The sequence below is a fragment of the Notolabrus celidotus genome, chromosome 21 (genome assembly GCF_009762535.1).
Source record: "Notolabrus celidotus isolate fNotCel1 chromosome 21, fNotCel1.pri, whole genome shotgun sequence".
Classification (NCBI taxonomy): domain Eukaryota; kingdom Metazoa; phylum Chordata; class Actinopteri; order Labriformes; family Labridae; genus Notolabrus; species Notolabrus celidotus.
Genome location: NC_048292.1, coordinates 19,284,611 through 19,312,426, shown reverse-complemented (window position 1 = coordinate 19,312,426; position 27,816 = coordinate 19,284,611). Strand labels below are relative to the sequence as shown.

General features: G+C 38.2%; 1 protein-coding gene across 1 annotated transcript in view; it reads left to right on the top strand.

The window, feature by feature from the left end:
• The window catches only part of LOC117805033 (GRAM domain-containing protein 4-like), a 50,550-nt gene that overhangs the window by 10,792 nt on the left and 11,942 nt on the right, over positions 1–27,816 (top strand). Inside the window, exons 2-16 of the mRNA XM_034673578.1 lie at positions 425–626; positions 5,297–5,417; positions 15,075–15,195; positions 17,005–17,066; positions 17,522–17,660; positions 18,675–18,700; positions 19,003–19,094; positions 19,935–20,026; positions 20,983–21,031; positions 21,157–21,228; positions 21,320–21,363; positions 21,510–21,619; positions 22,668–22,822; positions 25,399–25,543; positions 25,703–25,796. Coding sequence (XP_034529469.1) covers positions 425–626; positions 5,297–5,417; positions 15,075–15,195; positions 17,005–17,066; positions 17,522–17,660; positions 18,675–18,700; positions 19,003–19,094; positions 19,935–20,026; positions 20,983–21,031; positions 21,157–21,228; positions 21,320–21,363; positions 21,510–21,619; positions 22,668–22,822; positions 25,399–25,543; positions 25,703–25,796 — 1,524 coding nt within the window. The remainder of the gene's footprint in view (positions 1–424; positions 627–5,296; positions 5,418–15,074; positions 15,196–17,004; positions 17,067–17,521; positions 17,661–18,674; positions 18,701–19,002; positions 19,095–19,934; positions 20,027–20,982; positions 21,032–21,156; positions 21,229–21,319; positions 21,364–21,509; positions 21,620–22,667; positions 22,823–25,398; positions 25,544–25,702; positions 25,797–27,816) is intronic.

Sequence of the window (27,816 nt, the reverse complement as noted above, 5' to 3'; positions counted from 1 at the left end):
TATTCTACTAACGTTTTTGTCTTGTCATGTTAACAAAAACAAAACATACATTCTTCTGATTTTTTTTGTATCAGTGATGGACTTAAGCTTGTCATCGTCTCTTTTTCGTCATTAAAAAATGGGTCATTGACGAACATTCATCGTCACAGTTTTCGTTAAAGAAATTAACACTGGGTTAACATCAACTTTGTTAATTACAATTCTTATGTTTGATTCAATACATTAAAAACCCAAATGGTAGTGAAACACTTTCAAAAAAGTCACCTAGTTATGGGGAACAGGATCCATGTGAGTATCTGTATGAATGAACAGTATCAGCATTTGTAAAGTGAATTAATGAAGTCCCAATGAAACCCACTCCTAGTGATTCATCACATTGATTTTATGTGCTGATCCCTGATTCCCTGTGTTTTGGTTCTCTCAGGGTAGCCGTCCACCATGTTAAGATAAAGCCCAGGTGTGCGGTGCTGACCATGCTAAAGCGCCTGGACAAGATCCGCTTTCGAGGCTCTAGGACGAGGGACGACTTCTCGGACCTGGCTGAGTCACCACCTGCCTCTGACAACGAATGTACCGACGACATGCAGCTGAAACCTAGATCAGCTCTACGGGACACAGAGGACCCTGTGAGTGCCCGCTATGCAAATACTATTAGTATGTCTGGGCTTGCCTTTGACCTTTGACCTATGGCCACAAATGCAGTTGATATTATTTCATGAAGAAATACTTCTTATTTTACTTCTTAAGACCTTTTTGATATGTTTTACACTTTTTTTTATACTACATTTCTTATCTGTGTTGATTCTTATGTCTTTTTCCCAATATTTTATTTTGATCTTTCTATATCTGTATTAATCATCCTGATCACACCAAGAAGTTCTTACTTCTGTCTGTATCAGGGATGCAACATTTAGAAATTTTGGTGGTGAGATTATAGTCTGAGAAAAATAATCACGGTTTCACAACTATCACGATTATTAATTACCATTAATTTCACAACATTTTTTGTGGGTCCTCCTAAGGGATGGATACCTTTCACATTTGAACCAATACGGTACCGAAACCTGAGAATCGGTACCGGTACTCAACGGTACCAATTTTCGGTACTTTTGTGTGTTTGTGGTAATAAATGTTAATTTGTTTAAAAATAAAATCAATTTTTTTTTTAAATTTAACATATTTATTTAATTTAATATGACATGAACAGAAACAGGATTATATAGGTGATTAGATATATTAGCTGACACGTGCTCGTGGAGTCTTATTGCTCTTTCGGGAGTTTATCGATGAACACATGTGAACACCTGCGGACGGGAAAAAGTCAGTTCTCCGTCTCTTTATAATAACAGGACACACAACTTACTTGTTGGGCATTCACGCACACAGGGATGGTTATAAACAGGGTAGGTAGTCAGAGCGAGAGAGTCCGTCTCAACTTAATCCTCCTGCAGCTCTGCCTCACCGTGAGTGCGCAGATGCACAGAGTAGAGACGTCCACCCAATCAGTCTCAAACTTTATTACAGGGCGAAAGTATGGAAAATCGCCTCTTCTTCCACTCCCTCACAGTCACAAGGATGCGTTCAGGTACTGTTTGATTTTACGTGAATCGGTACTCGGTAGTACCGACGGAATTCAGTGGGTACCTATAAAAGTACCGAATTCAGTACCCATCCCTAGTCTTCCCCCAGAAAGTGCCAAACCTGTTATTTGTATTCAGGGGTATAGTTATACACCTGTTTATCAAAATTGTCTTGATGAAGGAGGAATTATTACATTTAAATCATGAATGTCTGGTACTTCCTGGATAAATGCAAAAATATCATTCTAGAAGATCTGAAGTATCATCATTCACACGCAGCGGCAACAGCTACTACTATCGGTCTCATCACTATCATGGCTCTCTATTTCTCTCTTATTCTCCTCTATCCCTTTTTCCAACCTGTACTTGGTCGAGGCAGATGGCTGTCTAACATGAGTCTAGTTCTGTTCGAAGTTTCTGCCTGTTAAAAGGAAGTTTTTCCTCGATGCTGTAACTACCTAAATATTGCGAGGTGCAATACTTATGGTGGATTAAGATGAGATAAGATGGAATCCTGTCAGTAAGAGGGGACTGGATCTTATCCTGTCTTAATGTTGGCTCTTAGTTAATAATATAACAGAGCACGGTCTAGCCCTGCTCTGTTTGTAAAAGCATCTTTGGATAACATTTGTTGTGATTTGGCGCTATATAAATAAAGATCGATTGATAAGGGCTTTACTTCTGTCAGAGGAGTTTAAAAAGATCTTTTTTGTTTTGTGTCTCGGACATTCCTAGACGGGGCACAACAAAGTCATGAGGAAAGAGGAAGAGAGCGAATATGTCAAGGCAGTTTCCATGAACAAGCAGGGCAGCTGGACAAGGTGTAAGAGTGTGCAAGAGAGGATGTTGACCTGCAGAGGAAACTTCATTTGACCTGGACTTATTTGAAACGTCAGTTTAGCTCAGTAACTTTATGTAAACTCAGAATTTAAATCCTCTCTTAACAAGGACATTCCTATGCTCACATGAGCCAAGCTCATATAAGAGGGAGAGGGAGGGCAACATTAACTAACTAACCAACTAATCCGCTGAAAGTTGTGCAGAGTGATGACAGGGTCTGACCTAGTATTGATAATAAGGTGGTTTTGACTGAGACTTCACAGCATGATTAACAGGTGGAGGCATGGTATGTATTGTCCTTGAACCAAACCATTAAGGATTTGAAATTTTGAAGAAAGAAAAGCTGCCAAAATCTAGCCAAAGAGCATTGTAGCCAATGTGTGAAATACAGCAAAACTTGAACTCCCACCCTTTGCTGCCCTCATCTTTATTGCTTTTGTCCTTCCACCTCTCTAGCTGTATTTTTTTTTCTTTTCTTTTGTTTTATCCTTGTATATCCATTAGGGATGGGTATTACAGGCTTAAATACTATTTGATAATCACTGTCATCTATTCAGCGATTATTTGTAATGGATTTGAGTCTCTTAAGTGTGTTTTTGTAGGATCCAGCCCTCTGACAGTGGGTGACTAACACACTTGTGGTGCCGCAAGTGTAAACAGTAAAGGTAAACACTCCACTGGACACCCGTCCCGTTAACGGCCTGTTTGTGTGGCAGTCACGTTAACCAGCACCGGGACGAGGTGCTGCTGGTAGCAGGCACTGGCAGCGTCTGTCTCGACCTTGAAGTCTGTGTTTCTGCGACGCGGCAGCATGCCGTATATGTTAACATTTACAGCCATGCTCAGTCTCTGATTACAATTGTTTCTGAATCGCACATCACTACATAAATATTTCCATCGCCTGTCGCTTATGTTTTCTTCTTTTCTTGTTTGATGAAGTTACCATTCTTCTTCTTCTGTTACTTAATACGGATAAAATGCAGCTTTAAAGCACTCTATACTAGTCTGTAGCCATTTCATCTGGAGTCTGACACATGACTGAGGTTTTCCTGAGTTATGATTAGGGTTGCAAAGGGGTGGAAAATTTCCGGTAAATTTCCATTGGGAAGTTAAGCTGGGGAATTTTGGAAATATTCCAAATTGGAAATTATGGGAATTTATGGGAATTAACTGGGGATTTAATGGAAAGGTATCATATCCAAGCATAAACATTTGTTTTGTTATAAGCAGACATCCATCCAAAATAATACAATTAAAACAGATTTATTTGTAAGTAGAACTTTAATCAAGTGTTACATGTTTTATGAACAATCAATTTTTTCATTGAAGACCAAAAACGTGAATATTGAGTTAAATATTACTCATCCCCCCGACACAACCCATTCAAAAATGGACAAAAATACAATCCCAATAAAGTTCCATTCAAAATGTTAAATGAAAAGAGTCCCTCTCCCTCCAACAAAGTCCCATTCAACATGCAAATAAAAAGTGCATGTAGGTGGCGTGGTCTCAATAGCCCTGCAGTAAGCAGGGTGCTATGTGCATATGATTGAGGAATAGCATAGATATTCAACTGTACTTGCATGAAATCTGGTTGTTTTAGTCAGGGTTATGCTACAAAATATATTCCCCAACTAAGAGCCAACCTTCAATTTTGTAAATTCCCGGTTTATTCACGTTTATTTCCATGGAAGGTTTCCAACTTTGAAAATTCCCGGAATTTTGCAACCCTAGTTTTGATGCATTTTCATCAGAAGGTAAATCTACATACTTATTCTAAGTTTATACAAAGTGAACTATAGTTTTATATAGGGAATTATACACACATTTTAACAAACTATAAATATTATATTCCATTTCCACCATTTCTGATAAAATGCTGCTAACTACACAATGCACCTCGAAGTCTATTTTTGTTATTACATTAGACTTTAGGCACTTTTCAAAAGCCAATTTTTTTCTACATCAGTGTCCCTTTTGTTCTCTCTCCATCATACTCTTTCTGACTGTCTTTCAAGCTCTCTTTCTGCCTGCCTTGTCTCTCTCTATTTCCCACATTGCAGTCCACGCATGCTCATCCAGAATGTGCTTGTGTTTTGCTGTCAGGGAGAAGCCGCTACAGCATGTGTGTGTATGAGAGTGTGGCAGGAGTCTTTTTAAAGGACCTCTAGTTCAGCACTCATGCACAACCTGCAGTGCATCATCTGCTGCATAGCACAGCTATCTCTTCTCTCCCCCTCTTGCTCCTTCTTGTCCTCTACCTCCACCAACTCACTCATTTATTCATATCATTTTGTGCCCCATTCGCCTCGTCTTACACACACAGTCATCAGTCATACTGATTTTTGTCATTCAGTATGTTCACTGAAACAAATTTTGTTGCTAGCTTGTGTGGTATAGCTCTAGAGAGGGGCATGAGTCATCAGTGGTGTCAGTGTTGCTGTAGAGAGAGGAACTCCCTCCCCCCCTTTCCCCCTCCTTTTCCTCTCTCATTCAAGCAGGACTTAAACGGGGAGAGGAAACATAGTCAGCGTGGTGCAATGCTTATAGTTTCATATATGTTGGATCTACTCATTGAACTTCCACATATTGCTACCTTTTTGCTCCTGTATCTTTTGTGCTGTCAGGTGAGCAGATAGCATGATTGTGGTGCAATGTTTATCTCTTTGTGAACATTAGATATGCTCATAGAACGAACACATTGCTACTCCTTTTCTCTTGTATCTTTTGTGTTGTAAGATATTCTAAAATCTAACCTGTACTTCTTTTTTTGTTGTGTGATTGTGGATGCAAATGTTTGTGTGTGGGTTTGTACATGGACCCTTTCACACCTGTGAATGTGTTGTATGCATGGACGTTTGTGTGTGTGTGAGCAGGCAGGTACGGGGTCTCCAATCATGGCTGCAGCCAACCAGGACTACCAGAGGTCGGATGTAGAAAGACTGAATGAAGTCAAAGGTCACCTGGAAATTGCATTATTGGAGAAGCACTTTCTTCGTGAGTTCAGCATTTGCATGTTCATACACTCACAACACAGTGACAGATATGTTCTGCTCTTCTGTGAGAGCTTTTCACATAGATTGTACTTGAAATCTAAAAAAAAGGAAAAACATTTCAGTGACTTCGTTGTTGGGTGTTTAGAGAGGATGTTTGGTGGTTCATGTTTTGCCAAAAGACTGCATCAAAAATTGATGTAGTATCTGTGACATCACCCGTCTGTTCCTGAGCTCTGTTTTGAAGCCAATCGTCAGCGGGTGTCATATTGGAAATTCTGAACACAACCAAATTCTGTCTGAGCTAGTGTGAGGTAAAGAGGTGGGCCTTTAGCTTTTTCACTAACAGCTACAAGGTGTCCGCCTGTCAATCAAGTCAGCCACGCCCTTATTTGGGCAAATTTCATAAGTTTAATAACTGTGAAAATACTGAGTTATAACAACCCCCTGTGCATTGTTTGCCAATATAGAAATTAGATACTCAGACCTAAACAGTTTTTTGAACCAGGCTGTAAACATGTTAATTATTGCTGCAAAGATTGTCTATTGGAATGGGTGTGTATGTGGTAGGGCTGGGCAATAAATCCATAACGATAATTATTGTGATATAGTTTTTCTCGACAGAAATATAACAAATGCTGGATACAAATGTGATGTATTCAAACCTGTAATTATACCCCCCCAACCACCGGAAAGGGAGGGGCGCTAAGAAGATGGCATTAAACAGCCAATCATGTTGCAGCGCAAGAGGTAGGCGGGCTTAAAGACTTAATGGAGCGGAACGTAAACACAGCTGAAATGAGTGACCGTGACTCTGAAGAAAACTCAACCTACCAGCTCAAAGCAGAGTCGTTAGTCTATCACTGTGCTGACTCAGCGTTAACTATTAACTTAATACACTTCAATATACTTTCAGGAAGAGGGGAAAGAAAGAGCACAGAGACAACTTCTACTGTGCATTCCCAACACGTTTAATGTCCACTGAGACTGTAGTACAACTAAATACTTAATAACTGTGATGCATTCACTGCACTGTGGGAAACAATATCACTCTGCCCTTAAATCTTAAAGGGGAGTGCACTACTCAAAACAGTACTTTACTAAACTCATACGCAGTACACAATTTGATATATCTTTGTTGTGAATTTAAACAAAAGTATGCAAATTATCTCAACCTGAGAGAAATAAGAATCTCCAAATTAAAACTTCACAAAAATCCTTTTTTACCCAAAAGACCTGCTTCCTGTTAGCACCGTCAAAAATGAGGGATCAAGAAGCTTATCAGAGAACTTAATTCAGATACAAGCTAACGAACTGTCTTCAACTTCGCTCTGGAGCAAAAATCTGCCTTTACATTTAAATGAAATAATGATCTGATATTAATCGTGATAATTATCTATATCGACTGACATGAACATTTTTACCGTGATAACATCTTTTTCAATATCGCCCAACTCAAGTATGTGGTTTCTGGTGTTTATGCAGCCAGGCTAAAGCAGACGTTCGATGAACTGCAGTTTTTAGCACTCCCTCTTGGGCTTTTCCATTTTAAGACCGGAGGTTTCTGCTTGGTTGTGACACATAGAGTGGTATGAGTCCATACCAGGGATGTTAACAATTAATCAAGCATTGATTAATTGATTGATAAGAACGTACTCAAATAAGTTTTTGGTTTTCGATTTTCTATCATGTGGAACAAACATCATGTGGTCTCATATTTCGTTTATCTTTAAAGGGAGTTGTTTTACGTTTAAAGCATGTTTTAATGTGAATCGGCTGACTAAAGGTGTTGCACACAGCGGAGACGCTCAGCTGGGGGCTGCGACCATGTGACAGGTCTCCATGAGCCCTTTTTTCTAGCTCAGGTACACGTTTTAACTGACCCTGTCTAAAGCAATATGAAGCTTGGCTTTTGTATACAAAGTCAGGGTGGCTTCTTCATGCAGAATATTATCTATGGTACATTTACTTTTACTACTAAGTGGTACGTCATACGACGTTAATTATTTTCCTACTGACATAATCTTATGCTTTGTATTGTCTTGCAGTTCTTAGTTGCTTTTGTCATTTCCTCTAAACTTCTTGTTTTCTAACTCTTGAATACCTGTAAATCGCAGGTATCATAACTTCAGGTGATCTGTCGTTAAGGGGCGTGTCTCTGGCGACGCCTCAAACTTTGATGTCTCGCCATGAAACTAAAACTTTTACGATGAAGGTCCAGCCTTCAACACATCTATGGGTTAATTTCTCTAATACAGTTATGGCGCCAACTTCTGGAAATACATGGTACAGACTTTTACATGCAATCTCTGATCTCTGCCAAATTTGACATGTTTCATCCCAGCCTCAGCCTAAACTCATCTACATATTAAGTTTGCTCATAGGAATAGCGCCACCTGTTGGACACGAGGTATTTCCTCCCATAATCTTTTTTTAACATGCTTCCCATCATAACTGCTTATATGATGATCTGTCACAAACGTTTCTTCAGATGATGACTTAATAAAAGTCATAGCCCTGCTTTCTGGTCAAAAGCAGTACTACAATGTACACTGTGCTTCAAACTGCAGTAGCATGCTCACAGTTTAAGCCTAGGCCTCATTAAGGTCATGTTGGTTGTACCTGCAGCTCAGTAATGGCTTGTGCGCAGGCAGGCGGTGCTGCATATCAGGCGGTGGTTGCAGATGTGTGAGGGCTGGTTCTCGCCACTTGCGTCTTTAACTCTGTCTCTCTTTTTTTCATTGTACCTTATTGAATTATTCTGCAAGACAAATAGACTGATGTGTGTGATTCCTTGTGCCGGCTGTAGAAATGATCACGTGTATTCATTGTGTTCTCCCTTATATGCAGAGACGTTCCAATGTATGTGTTTTTACACAGTTAGTTGTTAGGTTGAGCTAATCAGATTAGTGGGGTGAAACAAAAGATTCCTTGTAGCAAGACATTATGGGTTGTGCAACGTGTTTTTCTGAGGCATAGGCAATGTAGGAAAACCCTAAGAATATGTCATACTATAAAACAACTGGGTTTACAACGGAGCCTAAAGAGCAAACTTTATTGATAAGAATATCGGTGAACAACTGCCTTTCATCATCATGTCATGAAGCACCAGTCTTAATGTTACCCAGGACTTCCACCAGATCTGTGTCTCCGATTCGCTGCGGTCTGTCTCCACGCTCTCTCATCCGTCAACATCCACCTGTTGTGTTTTAAGAATGCAGCACGGAGCAACACCGCTGGACAGCTGGAGTCATTTGGCCAAGGTTTTCTCGCGGTAATTACTGCATTAATGAATATCCAACTCCTCTCCGTCCTCATCCATGTTGTCTTTATCGGCCTCTAAAAACCCTTGACCTGATGACTCCAAGTCTGGCGTTGCTCACCATGACAGTTTGTTGTTGTAGTTAAGTGAAGAACAATCTGGTGATAACACAGGGTTTTATTCTGGAAATTAACCAGATGTTTTAATGTTGTTTTGGTGCCTGACTTCCTGTCCTGCTCAATCTTCTCTGTTGAGAAGTACTTTAGCAACCGGCAAAATAGAAGTCTTGCGTATCTGATCCAGAGGGCTCCGGCGTGCCAGATCAGTCACACAGCCAGAACGCAGTTAAAGTTAAAATATTGACTAGAATAGCTCCGCATAGCTCCTGAACCTACACAGAGGCCTGCGCACCTCCCCCAAATGTAACTATGCGTCAAATTGACATGGACTGCAAGCCCTGTGATTGGTCTGCTCGCCGGCGTTGTATGTCCTGCCTTTACAGCACTTCCGGAAGCCCAGCATATTGGCCGTGTATTTCATCTCCTCCGATGTCTCCTCTCTATTCTGCCCTGTAATTATTCAGCTGTAGATTAACATAACACACTCTGAATCGCTGTGAAAATGTAAACAGAAAACAGGAAACAGGTGACCCGACTATCCGAGAGACCACTCTGCCCTCAAGTGTTTCGGCAGAGTATTAATGCACGAAACTGACACATCAACACATAAGTATGTAGTGCTCACATCCGCATCAACCACTGCTGCGTAGGGTTGACGCAGAAGCATAAACCAGGCTTTACCCTAGCTGTTGAATGCAGTCTTCTTCTTCTGTTTAATGTTGGGTGACAAGTAGTGTTAAAGGCAAATTAGCGCCACCTCCCTTTCCAGTGGTTGGGGGATGTAAGTACAGGTCGTCAACAGTGACCACTTGCAAAGCATATTGAGCATAATTCTCCAGACAAAATGTATCATTTAACCTTTGGTTACTTGACTTTGGGTTATTAGGGAGAAAACAAACATCCTAGATGGGTGAAGCAATTTACGGTCTCCACCTCAGAAATCAAGTTGTATGGACTTGGAATAAAGGGATGAAAATGTAACAAAGTCTGCTTATTCATCAGTTTTGTTGAAAGCGATTATGTACATCAGCCTCGAGACTAATTTCACCTGATGAAGAAGCTTGTTCTTTGATACAACAGCAAGCAATAGCAAGCACAGACACAATGTAGCAAAGTCTATGGTTATTGCAACATATATAGACTATTTGTTGCTGAGGTTTACAACCTTACTGCATCGTTTGGAGTAGTGCACTTTGTGATATGCTTCATACTTTAAATCAAAAAGCAGAAAACTTTAAATTTAGTGTGATATGAATGTTTCTCAAATAATGAACAAAATAAAGCAAACTTTCAAATGAACAGCATGTGACAATAACAACCAATGCCTAAATGTCATGTACAATTAATATATGAGAGTCATAATGAGGAGAAAAAAACAATGTCTTGAACTGTTTTGATAACTTCAAATTTAAACCCAACAGTATTGCTTTTCTGTCTAATGTGACACAATGAGATCTGTCATACAATGTTTTTTTCCATCTACTTTTGTTTAATTAGGGTGGGTGGATAGGATCCCAGTGTGTCAGTATGCCAGTTCCTCTGGCAGTCTAAGCCTATAGCAGCATAACTAAGAGCTGGTCAAAGCCTGAGGCAGCTGTAACTATAAGCTTTATCAAAAAGGAAAGTTTGAAGCCTACTCTTAAAAGTAGAGAGGGTGTCTGCCTCCTGGATCCTGACTGGTAGATGAGTCCAAAGGAGAGGTGCCTGATAACTGAAGGCTCTACCTCCCATACTACTTTTAGAGACTTTAGGTACGATGAGCAGGCCTGCATGTTGGGAGCGTAGTGTTCTAGAGGGGTAATGGGGCACTGTGAGCTCTTTAAGATACAAAGGTGCCTGACCATTAAGATTTGATTTGATTTGATTTGATTTGATTTGATGACTTTATTTCGAACATGTAAAAGTAAAAATACAATTAAAAAAAAGCAGAAAAGAAGAAAGAGTTATACAAACATACAAGAAAAAAATAAAATAAAAAGAAACAGTTTTACAAAAGAAACAAAATCAATAACAGCAAGCAGTGAAACAATTTACTTACATGTGCGAAAAGGAGTAGGAAGAAGTTAAAACTTATCTAATCCTACCCCACTAAGAGCTTTCTACTATTTAAGTACATACAGCAAGCCTAGTTTTCTGCCTCTTGTAAAAGTAATTAACACAATGACATTGTATTTGAAAGAAAATAATAGTCTTCAGTTTTTCACTCAGTTAAATGAAGTAAAAATAACTTTGGATTCAATTATCAGTTTGCACAGAACCAAATTGTTCTTTATTTTAATGAATCATGCTGGAATCAAATAGTAGCCATCTAGGCTTAAATTGGTTTATGCTATTAGAGAATTACACCTACAATAATAATAATAATAATAATAATAATAATAATGATAATAATGATAATAATAATAATAATAATAATAATAATAATGATAATAATGATAATAATAATAAAAAATTATAATAATTAATAAGAATAGTTAAAACAATAAAAGCAATAATAATAATAATAATAAAAGCAATAGCAATAACAATCACAATCACAATAATAATAATAATAATAATAATAATAATAATAATAATAATAATAATGAAAATTTAAATGTAGGTAGTAATATTCTACAAATATTATAAGTATTAATTTTAGCATTATTACAGCATTGGGAAGCTGGTCCCTGTAACTGGTACATCATTACTAGCCTACTTAAGTAGGCAAGACCTAATGTATTCAGACATTAATTAGATATTGTGACACTTGTAGAGAAAGGCACTAATAACAGTCAATTGCGATCACATCTATAGCTACACTTTCAGAAGCAAAGGTTAAACTATAACTGTGCAATAATATTTATGTCAAGTGCAATACCAGGAACTGTGAAAACTTTTCATATATGTCCTGTATATTAAATCCAATATACTATCTATTCTATTCTAAAATCATAGCATGTCACAGTTGCTTTAGGTTGCCTGTTACATTCTAAGTTTTCCTTAATTCTTCAAATGCAAGGACTGAGGTTATTTTTTTTTTCTTTTTAACCCAGTTTCTCCTTTGTCTTTTTTTCTTGATCATCTAGAATGGTTTATCAACTTATTGGCTAGATGTCTTAGAGCTCAACCTTTGTTTCTGCCTGAGTCAACCGGTGTTTTGGCAAAAATGTTGGAGAACGGGAACAATCCCAGACCAGTGTGAAGCAGCTGATCTCTCTCTCTCCCTACTGTTCTCCCTGTCTCTCTTACACAGCCCCCCCCCTACCCTTGCCAGTTTCAAATGAAAGGAGCCATTGTCTGTGACCTGGATTGAAAAACTCACACAGTACTTTTCCTTTGAGTTTTTAAATCTTTTCTGCTTGGATGAAAAGTTATTAGATTAACTTTCATTCACATTGTACACATGCACCATTCCTCACGCATAACTATGACGATGCATGTAGTTTAACATACCAAGCACAGAAGAAATGACCATAGGTATGTACACAAATACTAAAATGAACCCTTTGAGATACACTAACTGGCATTATGCGTGAGGCCTGAGACCTCTAGTATGCTCAGAAATCCTGGATTCCAGGCCTTCTTAGTCCAATAGCTGCCCCTGAAAAGCTCCTCCTCTCTCAACCTCTGCTGCCTCCTACTTTACTGAATCCAAACGCACTCAAACTAACTCTGATTACTGATCATTCTCAAAGAGTGTAGTTACATATGAAAACAGTCTGTTGTGTTGCTGGTGGCAGATAAGCACCAGCGTACCTTTCCTTGATCTCTGCTTTATCTCTGGATTCGACATGTAAACAAGCAAATATCCAAAGTTTGATGGGCTTTGAAAATCTTGAGGTCAGTAAGTGGTAAAGCTTGGTGATCAATCTGGACTGGACCAAGGGATACGTAAGCCATGGCTCAAATGCAAGAAAGAACCAAATCAGCCACCCTCCCAAACCGTTCCTGCGTGAGTTTACCAAAGATGGATCTGCAAAGACGTGTGGGATCATGCAAGATGGGGGACATTGACAGCTTTGAGCTGCTTTACAGTGGAGCTGTCAACAAGATTAAAAGCCACAAAAGCAACCTCAATCTCAGTAAGTCTGCCTAAATCAAATGTAGATATTTTTTTGTATTTCACAATAGACTTTGTAAGTTACCCAGCAGTGCAACCACACCGTGGAAAAACCTTGTTGGCTAGTTTGTTGTTAATAATATTAACATCATTTGTTTTGAGAGTATCACTAGATTACTGTCATTCACACCCATAAAGGTACCACTGATAGGTGGGGAGGGACTACTCTGTCACAGCTAGCGAGTATGTTTACAAGAATCTGTCCAGAGATTCACAGTGAGACAGTTTTTATCCTTTACCTGTAACAATTCACTATAATGTGCCATTGCACATTGCTTGTGGAAAAACACAACAGTAGTAGATGACTGTGCAGAGGTAAATATAAATATGAAATAAGATGTTGGACAATGACCATGTACCCAGCAACAACACACTACATCCAAAATGAGAATTGCACTCTTTATGCAAAATTACATAGTTGTACATTGGTAGCATTTCGCACAAAAAGGTACCACAACATCAACAATAAAAATAATAATGCCGCAGACTGCTTGCTGCTGTGTATGTTCTAGACTCCAGCTGCTATGGACGTGCCGGACTCCAGCAGCAACAGCTACTACTATCCATCTCATCACTATCATCTCTCTCTCTCCCTCTTCTTTTCCTTGATCCCTCTTTACTATAAATGATTAAAATTGTTGAGAGGAACTACAAAGTTGGAAAAAATGGAAGAAAGACATATTATAGCATATAATAGAATATGCTAACTATAAACATATTTCCTGATGAGGATAAAAATGTACTGCAAAATAATGAGGGTCCCTCTTGCGGCAGTATACCTGACCCATGTAGCTATATGATAAATGGGATATATTAACAGAGTGTTGTAGCAGCAGTCATGATTTCCAAAATGAATATGAAGTTTTGATTCGTCAGACTACAGTACAGTTTTCCACTTTACCTTAGTTCATCCTAAATGGATTCAGCCCAGAGGAATTGCCTGTTTTTTCTGGATCATATTTACGCTCACTCTTTGCATCGTACAGATTTAACCAGCATTTGTAGATACAGCAAAAAAAAAACTGTGATCACATACAACTTATAGAAGTGATTTCGAGTCCACAAAGTGATATCCAATACAGTCATGTCTGTCTTCAATGCTTCTCTGAGGACAGAGATCATGGCCATTAAGATTACATTTTTGTCCCTGTAATGATATTATGTACTTTTAATTAATAAAATCCACCAATTCTATGCAATTTCAGGAATATTGTTTTGAAATTGTTTTACTGTTTGCTATAGCAGTCTGTCACAGAATGGTGGACCTCTTCCCATCTATACTTCTGAAAGACTTGGCTTCTCTCTGATTCCCTCTTTGTACCTCAATCGTGTTATTAACCTACTGCAAATGACTCTTATTAGTTAGGGGATATTCCTTCAGGTGTTTTATTAGTAGTACCCCACCCCTTAACTTTTTTTGAAACATGTTGCTGCCGGTATCATATTTAAAATAAGCTTATATTTTTCATAAAACATTAAACCTTTTCAGTTTCAAGACTTGATATTTTGTCTTTACCATAGACTGTCTTAACCCTGTACAGTGTGTGCAGACAGAGAAATTAGCTGTTCAGACCCAAAGCTTTATTTAAACCAGGTTGTAAACATGTTTATTTATGCTGCAAAGATTGTCTCTTTGAATGGGTGTGTATGTGGTTTCTGGTGTTTCTGCAGCCAGCCTCAAGCGGATGCTCGATGAACTTAGCACTTCCGCAGGGGCTTCATATTTTAAGACTGGAGGTTGCCGCTTGGTCTTTACTCTATTTCCAATTAAATATAGAGTATGAATGATTTGGATACACCCGAAGCAATATTAAACTGCATTGTTCTTTACATCATAACAGAGTTTATTTAAAACACTAGCCAGTAACTGTTTTAGATCTGATATGCTGTCATTTAGGATGGGAACAATTTGTAATTATTTAGGATAATGTTCATATTCCGAAACAGCAACCACACTGACATGGCTGCCGTGACTTCAAACTCGATACCAATTTAAAAGCAACAATATGTGGAATGCTGAATGAAACACTTACAGCTTGAATTACCTAACTGTGCTAATTCTAACAGGGACCTTTCACATCCCTTCTATGTTACCCTGAATGTTTTCGGTAGAGATCTGTCAGTTGCATTGTCAAAGTTTGAAATTCTGATCCCCAAGTACTTGTGCTGTGATTTTAGAGGAGGAGCTGAGGAAGCTGCGAGAAGAGACTGATATGGACTCTTTGCGGCAGGAGCTAGAGAGAGAGAGATGCAAGAGGATAGACCTGGAGCAGAAGATAAATGAAGTGCTTAAGACACGGTAAGACCAAATGACCAAATTCTTCTGCATGATGTGGGGGACAGGAAATTAAGGCTTAGTGTGCAAGATGGGAAGTGAGGGTGTAATGTCATAGAATGATAACACTGCATTTTCAAAGTTTTTCATGTATCTAGCTGTAGTGTATTGGGGGCCGTTTGTAAAGTTGTGCACACTGAAAATAACAGCAACATCACAACAACGTGACGACAATGTCATAAAAACGTAGTGTGAATTTTTAAAAGTAACTTTTGTATCACATTTAGAGCATTATTTGTGATCTTTTTCCATATATATTTCTTGTGACAAATACATTTAAGAAAAATGTATCACTGTTGGATCTAAATGCTAAATGTTGAATCTAAATGTTAAATCTAAATGTTAGATATAAATCTAAATGTTGATTGTTAATTCTAAATGTTGATTGTTAAATCCAAATGTTACATGTTGAATCAATATATTAAATGTAATTGTTAATGTTAAATCTAAATGTCAAATATTACTCTGCAATCCTAAATATTTAACTAATACGCAAATTCACACTGCCGCCTAGAAGAACCAAAATAAATGCTTAATAAAGCGATGCAGATATCCCAACCATAGTCCGTCACTACTGACTCCTACGGGTCACTAACCAGATGCAAGTCTGTATCGCTTTTTGAAGATTTTAATTTTTGTATTCCTGCTGGGCAGAAGTGTGAATTTGCATAGTAACTAGATATTTAGGATCGCAGAGCAAAATTTAACATTTAAGCTTTTGGATTTAACAGTGATTTTAACTGGAATATATTTTATATCAACAAAATTAAATGGGAAAAGATCACAAATATTGGTCTAAATGTGATAAAAAATTGACTTAAAAATTACCACAACATTTTTAAGACATTTAAGAGCTAAATGTGGATAATTGTTGCTGTTATCTTCAGAGAGCACAACTTCACAAACGGCGCCACATGAAAAAATGCACAGAGACTGAGGCACATTTAATTGTTCACAATAATCGATCAAAATCAACACATACAATCAGCTCTTTATTATGTGCATTTCTCTCCTCTGCTCTCTCAGAGAAAAAGAGAGATGCACACTATAAACAGCTGATTGTACATGCCTCTCTCCAGTTTATTTTGATCTATTATTGAATAATTGAATTGAATAATTAAGAGTACCTAAGGCTCTTTGTATTTTTGATGCATTCCATGACTTTTCTTTTTCTCTGCCTGACCTCCCAGTGCCCTGGGACACAGCATAATAAGCATTAATGTTATATGAGGCTTTTTAAAGTTTCTTATTTGTAGTCAGTGAGGATGATTTCAGATATTGTTTACTGTTTATATATATACACTATACACTGCGTTCCAAATTATTATGCAGGTTGCATTTTTGTGAATACTTAAAAAAATATGTTAACAGTCGTTTTCAAATTGGTTAAGATGTCAGATAGTGAATACATTTCTTCAAATGTGTGCTTAAAATTGTGCTTTTCAAAGTACGTCGGCTGTATTTTCAAATAAATGCAAAAGAGCATATCACTTGTGAAAATTTAAAACTAGGCACCATTTTAAATGTTCTGTTGATTGAAAATAATAATATTTACTACAACTGTATTCAAACTTCAACAAAAACAACAGTTTTCTTTACATTTGTAAACCAATTTGCCTAGGGAGACCCTACCAGAGGCTGTTGCCCCCGAAAACATAGCTCCCGGGTTACACAAACCCCTCTACCGCGTTAATGCCTCGATTCTTGATTCATGATATGAACCTAAATGAATAAACCTTTCTCTCTTTCTTTGTTGATCTTTCTCCCTCCTAGACCTGAGGACTCTCCACCACAGCCTCCCCGGCAACAGCAGTCAACCTCGGACAATGGAACAGGTACAAGCCTTAGAAGAAGACAGTCTGTGTGAGAGAAGAGAGATGGTGCACAACGCACATGTGCCCACACACCTGATTATGTCATAAGTCCCACAAGTTTGTGCATATGTGTGTCGTGTAATACTGGATTTACAGACACGAGAGATTCAGAAAGTGGTGGAGAAAAAACACAAGAAAAGTGATTTATCTTGTTAAGCTTTCCTGTGATTTATCACAAATATGAGTGATCTGTATGGATCCCACATCAGCTGTGATCCACTGCATCGCTGATGTGGGATTCATACAGAAGCAAGCCCTTGGAAGTGGTCAAAGTGATATTTAAAAAGTACCAGGTAATTTCCACAACTTTTGATCATTTCAAAGTGAAAAAGAGGAAGTCAAGTCAGGTTGTGTAAAGGGGATAAGAGGCTCCATGCACGGTACTGTTTACAGATGTCTTTTTTTCTATTCTTTAGCAGAGAAGCAGCTCAAGGAGATTTGGAGTTCACGGCTTCAGAAGTGGCTTCAAGAACGATTAGGTGTTTACATCGAAGACTTCCGATTTCAGCCAGAGGAAAGCACAATGGAGGCTGAGGAACCACTAAGTGCTAAAAGGTGGGTTAGAGCATCAAAATCAAGTTGCTTTTTTTCCTGGAATTGTTAGAAAGAAGTGGAGTCAAAAGATGTTGCTTTTACTTAAAAAATATTACCATATTTTTGCCTTTGAATTTTAGATTATCGGAAAAGTTACTTATACCATTTGTTCTACAACTCTTCAGTTTCAGAACCAGCATAAACATAGAACTAGTTCTAATAAAAAAAGAACAGAGGAGGTGTTATGCTTCTTTATCAATTTTCTTTTCCTCTTTTTTAAAGACTAGTGAGTGATTCCAGGCTGGTAAAGGCCAAAGTGTAACTAGTGTTGCCAGATTGGGTGGTTTTGGTTTGGATTGTGCGGGTTACAAATAGGCTTGGGTGGGTGGACATAAATTGGTTTTCCATGAGTTGGGCAGGTTTAAATTGTATTATACATTTCAGTTTGTTGAAGACGTGTGTGGGGGAAAAATTGTTTAACTAAATAATCTCGCATCTAGTCACTAAGCACAACATTCTGGTGGGAGAACTTAGCGTGAAAGACTTGTGTTGACAATTTGGCAGCGCAGAAAGTTACTTAGCAACCAGACCAAGATGGCTAAGTGGGGAAAATGCAAAAAAGATATATAAGCATTGCAAATTTTGGCAAAGCTATTTGATGACTCTTACATTCATTTGTGGAGGGTAACATTTAGTCCAGAAGGTGGCAGTAATGGACTGGAAATTGGTATGCTGCTATGGCTGGAAGCTGGGTTTGTCATTATAAGAGTTATTTTATGTTTGCTTTAGATGCCAGTACGTCTTTACGGTGTATTTTAAGGCAGTTAAAATAGCATTACAGTAGTTAATATTGAATACGTATTTGGGGCATTTTTTTGTGCACTCTGGTGGTTTTTGAACAACTTTTGGGCTGGAAACTCTCAGCTCTATCTGGCAACACTGGGTGTAACCATCTCTTGTAGCGCAGAGAGCAGCGTTTACTTTGTGTGTGCCTGAACATGTTCTGATCTTCAAGTACTGTATTTTTTTGTCCAGGTTAACAGAAAATATGAGGCGACTCAGTGAGTATTCAAAATACATACAAACAAACAAACAAACAGAAAACTGTAATAAAAGCATTGGTACAATAATCAGTAGTAAAATTGTACATTTTATTTTATTATCTATTTTAATTTCCCCATCCATCACCATTTTCAGAGTAGGTAATGTTAATTAAAAAAATACACATGGTGCAATTTTAATTTTAATTTTAAGTTCCTTTAAGTTAATATTGATTGGTTGAAAATAAAGACTCTCTACTGAAGAGTATTGGTCTTAAAGCCACACTTTATATCACTCTGTCCTTTTTTTTTTCTTTTGCAAGAGCGAGGAGCCCGGCCTGTAACAAACTTCTTAAGGAATCTCTCTGCCTTATCTAGCTGGCACTCCATCTATACCTCAGCTATTGCTTTCATTGTGAGTATTGCCTTCATTTGTATACATCAGAGGGTACACTTTAGGGGTAGCATGCTATGACCAGTATCCTCTTTCAAAATCGTGAAAATTCTGTGTGCTCAACGGCCAAGTGGCACATCATTAGATTTTAAATAAGAAACAAAATCTTTGTCAAAGTTAATTTGCTTAGAGGTACAGTGTGTAGCAATGTGAATATTTAGCAAGATCCAGCAGTCAGGTTCTATACCGAAATGCTCAGTGAGGTTGAGGACAAGACGCTGCTCCTCCATTTGTTAAGTTTTTACTACGGATGTTAAAAATTAATCGAGTATCGGTTTTATAAATCAGAATTTTTTTTCGTGCACGCCATTTCTGCGTTTTCGGAGTATGTGCACTTTTAGTATGGATTCTATGCACTCTTTCATAAATGAGACCCCTGCTCCTTATGCCAACACAAAAGGCTCATTCTAAACTGACCAAGCAAAACGTTTTTTTAAGGTCAACAAACTATACATTTAAACACACTAAGGAATATTATATTCTGCTATTACTCAGTCTTTTCCACAAAATGCTGTTAAATACTGCACACTGCACCTTTAAATTTTTTTTCTCAACTTATGATTACTTCAACTGTTAAAGTTTGTCTTGTCATCAATATGTGTTAATCTTATACAGGGAGCTACAAGCTTTGTTAATAGAGGTCTGTCAAATAAAGATTTGGTACTTGCAAGTTGTAATGAAGTATATACCATTATGATGGAAGAGGACATTTTGGAATTGTAGACATTCAAAGTAAATCACCAGAATAAACTAGATGTTTAACTGTCCAAGTTGTGGTACTGTGCTTCCTCTCTCCCCCAGGTCTACATGAACGCTGCTTGGCATGGCTGGGCCATTCCCATGTTCCTCTTCCTTGCAATCCTGCGCTTGTCCTTAAATTACCTTATAGCCAGGTAAAAACCTTTTCTCACATTTCTTCTCTATAGGAGAAGGAGCCAGTGTGTCAAATTATTTTTTGTGTGATAAACTTTATCAAATGTATTGCTTAACAGCTGCCTACTCTGGATCCCTTAAGCACACACAGCTAATGTGTGTTAACGATATTGCAAGATTTTGAAACATGCAAGATGACTGTACTCACAAGATTTTCTCTTTGGATTATTACTAATACTTTACAGCAAACAAATTAAATTCCTCTTCATGCTCAAAGCTGTAAAATAGCCATAGAAAACCCCTTGACAACAGTTATTAACTTTCACTAATATGAGCAAACTGATCACCTCATGTCAAATCAATCCACGAATGGCACATTTTGTTGACACCATAGACCGTACGGTGAGGTAAAACCGTTAGTTTCTGTTTGCATCAAAACAATGTGGCTAAAACGTTAGTCACGGTTAGCATGCTAATGCAGCTGGCTAAACATCATGGATATTTACATCTTGGATCCTGTCCACAATTCCTAGCAATGAGCGGAGCAGGTGAGATTGACTTTGAGTTACCGATTGCTACAAACAAACTCAAACCTTGAGAGGTGATGATGATAGCAGCAGAGTTCAAACTTGTGACTTTTAAACGTTTATTTTTTAAAGGTGTGTGAACTGCAAAGCTCAGAGAAGAAGGAGAGCTGAATGAATGAACCTTAATTGCAGTGGAATCACTGGGACTATTTTTTAAAAACTATATACATAAATCAATTTAAATCAATAAAATGATCTCCTAATCAAGTTTTTTTGCCACTGTGTTTGTCTTATAAGTTAGTAGCCGGGATAATGTTTGGTTAACAAGTAGTTATGGGAAATAGAACCCCTTCAGAGTGGACAAGACCCCAACACAATCATTTAAAGGTTGTAGAGAAGGTTGATGGCCTACTTTCATTCAAACAAAACATATCTTTATTGTCTTCCAGAGGTTGGAGGATCCAGTGGAGCATTGTGCCTGAGGTCTCAGAACCCATGGTATGATTGCTTCCTACTTTGTGTAAAACTGCAGCCTGATTCTGTTTTTCAGGAGGAAACACCAGTATCAGTGGAGGTAAATACAGTATGCATGTTTTGCTAACTTTTTTCAATGTTCTATGCAGGAGCCCCCAAAGGAAGACCTCACAGTATCTGAAAAGTTCCAGCTTGTACTTGATGTAGCACAAAAAGCACAGGTACAACACTACACACCATCACTTGTCAAAACAATATGGAAAGATTATGAAATAGTAATAATTCTTAAGTTGCTTGAACTTTTCCTAACAGAACCTTTTTGGTAAGATGTCTGATGTTCTGGAGAAGATAAAGAAGTAAGTAAAATAAGTCTGGGATGATAATAACAACAACAACAGCAACAACAATAATTATAATTATAATTATTTTGTATAATTCCTTCATTTAGAAATATTGACTTGCACTTTTTTAAATATCTTCTATCTCTTTTCTTTGTGGTCAGCCTGTTCATGTGGGTGCAGCCAGAAAGCACCAGGAAGCTCTATATCTGCCTCTGGTTAGCTTTCGTCACCTCCTGTGTCCTGCCTTACAAACTACTGGGCTTTATGATGGGTAAGACACTTACATGCACACATACAAACTTCTTTATGCTGTTCACATACAGTAAGTACAACATTGGTCCTTGTTGATTGCAGTTGCTTACATCCACTATACAAGAACAGATGCATTGATACTACCCTGTGTAACTGTCCCCCCTCATCCACCAGAGAGAAGCAGAGAGGCATGCTACTGGCATACCTCTCTGTTATTATAAGTAATTACTGTTTATTGTACAAAGAGTGACTCTTTAGTGCTGGGAGTTGTGTAGATTTTAAAAATTTGCAAGAAAAATGTAATGACACTATCCCTAGTCTTATTTATAACAAGTATTTCACAGATGTCCCTTCTTATGCTACTCCTTACAATAAATCATTATAATGCAAATGGTGATGAAACTCATGCCCCGAAATAACTGAAGACTAATTTCTAGCAAGATACCAAACATCCACCTGGTAAACTGGCATTATTTCTGAGTATTTCTGATCCTGATTCTGATTCTGATTCTGATTCTGATTCTGATAATAATATATGATGAAAGGCAAACTTATTCTCCCCAACAATTACTAATTTTCACACACGGGTATTTGATCTGTCACACGTCAATCATTTTACAGGGACAGGTTTTAGAATAAAGTCACGGTCCAATCGTATCAGTTATTGGACAAAAGATAAGAAAAGTCTTGTCTGTCTCAGGAGACTTTCCCTTCAGATCTGAGAGCAACCTTTGAACGAGTGATATCAGCAAATGTTTTTTTATATTCACTACTGAGGCTATAAAATATTATTATTAAAAATCAGCTTTTTTTTCACTCCATTCAGCACTACCTCTGTTTCAAATTAACTGAATCAACTTTTTCCTGGGGGGTGCGCAATCAGTTTATATTTTAATAGAGAGTGCGATGATAGTGATGAGATGGACAGTAGTAATAGCATAGTAGTAGTAGCTGTTGCAGCTGGAGTCAAGCACTTCCGTAGCAGACTCAGAGGTATTCTTTTGTATAAACGTGAGTTTATTCTGTTCATTCTTTGTCTCCTTCCTCTCTTGCCATGTTGTCTACAGGACTTTATGCAGGTGTGAAGTTCTTCATCATAGACTTCCTGTTTAAGAGCTGTCCGAAACTGCGGGACAAGTACGACACACCTTACATTGTGTGGAACAGCCTTCCCACTGACCCTCAGCTCAAAGAGAGGACCAATGCCACTTTGTCCCGAAGGGTGAGGGGGTAGAAAAGAATACAAACACACATTTAAATCAGCTCTTTGTTGGACCTCCTTTTCATTAACTCATCCAGTAGGTTTTAAATACTTTACAAACAAATCTCAAATCACTTGAACACACACACACACACACACACACACACACACACACACACACACACACACACACACACACACACACACACACACACACACACACACACACACACACACACACACACACACACACACACACACACACACACACACACAGTCTGAGAACACCTTGAAGTGTGTCACTGTCATATGAAGGGAGATGAAGTTGTGTGTGTGTGTGTGTGTGTGTGTGAGTGTGTTTGTGTTTTACTGGCACTAGTCACAGGTGTACTTTGCCGTCTCTCCCTCTCAGCTCTCTGGCACTGAAAAGGTAGGGACTCTAGTGTTTCACCCTTTAGTTCCTCTGCTTCACCTGGGTGTAATGCCAGGTCACCATAGAGTGTGTGTGTGAGTGCCGTGTGTGACACACCTTGGTACTAGCCATCAGTGTATGTGGACAGAATGGATCAAAATGCCATGGTCAACACCTACTTGAAAATCTTCTTTATCAAAGAAATTGTTATCAAGAATCCCAAATGATAGACATTTTAGATCCATTCACATACTGTACATGCTTAAAGGTGCATTGTGTAGAAGTTAGAAGTTTTTAGCAGCATTTTAGCAGAACAGATTTTGTGGAAATTGGAAATAATATTTAGAACTATGTTGAAATGTGTGTAATATCACCTTTATAAAACTAAAGTTCTCTTATTATAAATTTAGAATAGGTATGTATATTTAAATGTGGCACGGGTGTTATGACATAGGCTGCCATCATGTTTCTACAGCAGCACACAACGGACAGAACAGACAAAAACAGCAAAATGAGTTTTGTTATTCTGTGCCAAGCTGCCGGTCCAGAAATTCACCTTGAAAGACCGGCAGAGAAGAAGAGCGAGTGGTTGTTGTTGTTGTTTAGCGCATAATAATGTGTATTGATATTGATACTTTCTTGTAACAATGTTTATTTGTTTTAAATTGTATAGCCATTGGAAAGAAACGTTGTTTCGGTTTGTGTCGCCCACTCACAGAACAACTGGTTATGCTTAGGCTTATGTACAGTGTAAACATACCGTACTCTGCGGGGTAAATATTAGAGTGAGGTGTCAGACCTCTGATGAAAAAGCATCGTGTCTCCGGGAAACCTTCGCCATGAGTCAGACTTCAGAAGAAATGGCTTTAGACTAAACGGCTTCAGAAATAAATGATTTATTTTGTTCTGCAAACCTCAAAAAGTGTATTTTTAACCATGCTTTGTGGGTTAGATTGCTAACATTAAAAAGTATTTACCTTTTATAAAGTGAAGTGTCATAGTAGGCTGCATTGGAATGGTAAATAAGGCTGAGCTTATAGAAACTATCACTAAATATGGTTGAGTATTTCCTGACTTGAATTCAAGGGAATCAGTTGTTTCAGATGAGCACAAACCATCAGTAGCTGATGTGCGCTGTTAATATGTTGGAGAATATGTGACAAATCTTGTGACTGAAGCAGAGCACAACTCCTGGCTTTTGGTAAACACAACAAAAGCTGGATCAAGGAAACAAGTCTTTATGACGTTCTTTGTTTTCCTTTTTTTCATTCACTGTTTTCCCTTCTCAAGCTGAGATACACTAACGATGTTTCATGTGTTAGCTTCAGAATAAAACAAATCATTGTCCCGAGACATGATGCATTTTCATCTGAGATCTGATACCTCAGTCTGAGACCTGAGGATGTCCTAATGGTTTAATAACGTCTTTTAGTCTTCTGTCCGGCGTTAACACGATGTCGGATAAATAGTTGCCATTTTCGGGAGAACTACTGGTCCTCCGCAGCCACTGTTGCTTGGGTGACGCAAAGGGTTAGGAAGGAGTGATTCATTCTAGAATTGGACCACTAGATGTAGCTAATGCATACATACATTTCTCCACACGACACCTTTAAAAAGCTTTAAGCAAATAGCTGAAGTTAAAATGGAGATGCCTCTTTGCAATTTATGATCTGATTTCAGCTCTATCAAAGTAATGTGGAACCCTGAAATGTAATTGTTCTTTGGTTTATTAAATATTCTTAAATGTCTGTAACTACTATGACTGGAAAACTGAAATAGAGAGTATTGAATATCAAAAGGATCCTGTGGCCTTAAGCTTACGTTTTTTACTTGGTTTTAAACTAACAAGTGTTTTTTAAAAATAAACTATTGGTATGTCTCTTACTTAAAAGATGACCTCACCCTATGCTTTCACAAGACAGTCTAGCTTGCTGCATCCTGAGAGTAAAAAACATTTAAATATTTTCACCTCATCTCAGTTTCTCTAGGAAAGCTTTGTATCACATGTTATATAGTTACTTGATTTTAAATATTTCTCCATTTTTGTTTCCATGTCTTCATGCCCTTGAAAACATTTCCCACATTTCCTTTTTGTCTTCTCCATGGCTATTTTCTTTGAATTCCAATTTCCCATCATCTTGTCTGTTTTATTTTTTTCTTTGTTTCTTCAATCCCCCCCCCCCAGGTTCAACCAGTAGTTTCTCGGAGCACCCTCACCACTGTTCCATGCGGTGTAAGCAGAGAGGAAGAGACAAGTCGCACCCACAGCACCAAAAAGGGTGCCTTTCATGAGATCTTCAATCTGCAGGAGTCAGAGCGTCCTCTGGCCGGTGAGGGGACTTAATGAAGCATATAATAAACATCTGTCTCTGTCATTCAGGTTGATTTTCCTACTTTACTTTAAAACAGGTGTACCATGTATACATTTTCAGTTTTCACATGTATTGAAACCTCTATTTTTCCCTTTATTCTTTCCTGTGTGTTCTTAGTTTGTGAGAATGGCTGGAGATGTTGCCTCATAAACAGAGACAGGAAGATGCCCACAGACTACATCAGGAATGGTGTGCTCTACGTCACAGAGAAGTAAGAGGGACATCTGCACTCAGGATCAAATCTTTGATAATGAAATCTTTCACTGCCTGTAGGAAAAAAAAGTTCCTTTTAAGGGAGTTGTGGAGGGGAGGAGAGGGTGACAACTTTGATTATTAGGAAATATTCACTAGGGGGAGGTAGAGCACACAAGCCTAGACCAGCAGGGATGAGTTATAGCCTAGACCGGTATCTCATCTTGGCTCTGCTTCCCCCCCATCTTCTAATATCTAGCTACCGACTCTTCTTGTTGTGTGTTGGGTGGTAAAGAAGGTAGTATCAGTATTGTCACTACCTGGAGCTTGCATGTACAGAGCCTGGGTTTGTAGAACATGGCAATACTGTACAGGTTGGGGTGTTCAGCTAGTGCATAAGATGGACATGGAGGGGGTTGCTCTGGGACTCCAGAGCTAACTGTTTAGCCTCTCCAAGGTGCTGTGGGCCTAACTAAACAAAATATCCATGAAGGGAGGAGCCCACTTGATAACCCTAGGGATGTGCTGGCTCTCGCTGCCCATCTGTCCTTTCTTTCTCAGGCTTTCGGGGGCAACAGGAATCATGGAGTAGGCTACCAAATGTATCAGTAAAGAGCAAGTGGGGTGGGTTTCTTGACTGAGCGCTCATACCTTGTGTTTATCTGTTAATTCCTGATTACTAATGTCTAGCTCTCGTTCCTCTTTCTATACTAGTAAGAAAAGACTGCCCCTAACGTGAGAACCTACATATGAAAAAAACTTGAAGAACTTCTGTAAGCCATTATTGCATAGAGGCAGCATTTGATCAAGTAGATTTACCATACCTCTTTGCTGTAATCAAACAAATTAGGCTTTAACAAGAATAACAATATTAATTTATTGGACTCTCCTTCCATACGCTTCACCACAGGACAGTGTATATACTATAAGATAAGATTTGGGTATTTTCATGCAGACAGGGTCGCCTTTTCTCTCCTTTATTATTCCCATTTGAGATAACCTTTGTCAATATCACTTCGGACTTCCCCACCATATAGGGGAGTGAGTAGTGGCAGTAAAGAATCCAAACTATCATTATTTGCTGATGACCTGTTATATGTTTTGTACCCAATTAAAAACATCCCTTTTTATTCCATCGATTTGGATCAATCAATCTTTAATTGTATAGCACCAAATCACAACCAAAGTTATCTCAAGACCCTTTTACAAACGTAACAGGTCTAGACCATATTCTATGATAAATTATTAACAAAGACCCAACATCAAGACAGGATAAAATCCAGTCCCCTCTTACTGACAGGACTCGATCTTATTTCATCTTAATCCACCATGAGCCTTGCACCTAACAGTATCTAGCTAGTTACAGTGGCAATGACACATGTCCTTTTAACAGGCAGAATTCTCGAGCAGAACCAGACTCATGTTAGACTGCCATCTACCTCGACCATTAAAAGTCTACCAAGCCCCCTTCTATCTCTCAGTGGCATCATGTTTTTCTAAAAGTGGGGAAGATGAGGGAGGAGGTAAGAGGTCATTCTGATGAACCCTTTCTAACATAGTTTAATTAATTCATTACAGTGAGCCTTAGTCTTTCTTTCTACTGCTATCCTTTTTATAATCTAGTACTTTTTAACTAAATTCAACTGTTGTTGTCAATTTCATGTTAATTTAAGCCTTATTATTACTGTCATTGTTGACGTCATTTTATAATTTTCGGCATTTGTTTAATCGTTGCTCTTTGTTCATGGGAGGGAAGGGGTTGGAGCCAAAAATTAGAACAAAACTAATGAGCGGGAATATTACAATCATATGTTCCAGCTGCAGTTTTGAACCAAATAGGGGAGAACGGGGTTGGTTGTCACACTTTTTACTGTTTTGATGATTGCTCATCATCAAAACATCTTTCAATAGTCATCCCTACATTAAATTGAAGCTTAAAGTGTTGGTTTGAAATGTGTATCCCTCTCATTTTCCAACTCATTGTAACAAAAAGGAAATTCACTATCAAAGACACTCTGACACATTGTGACAACCAACCC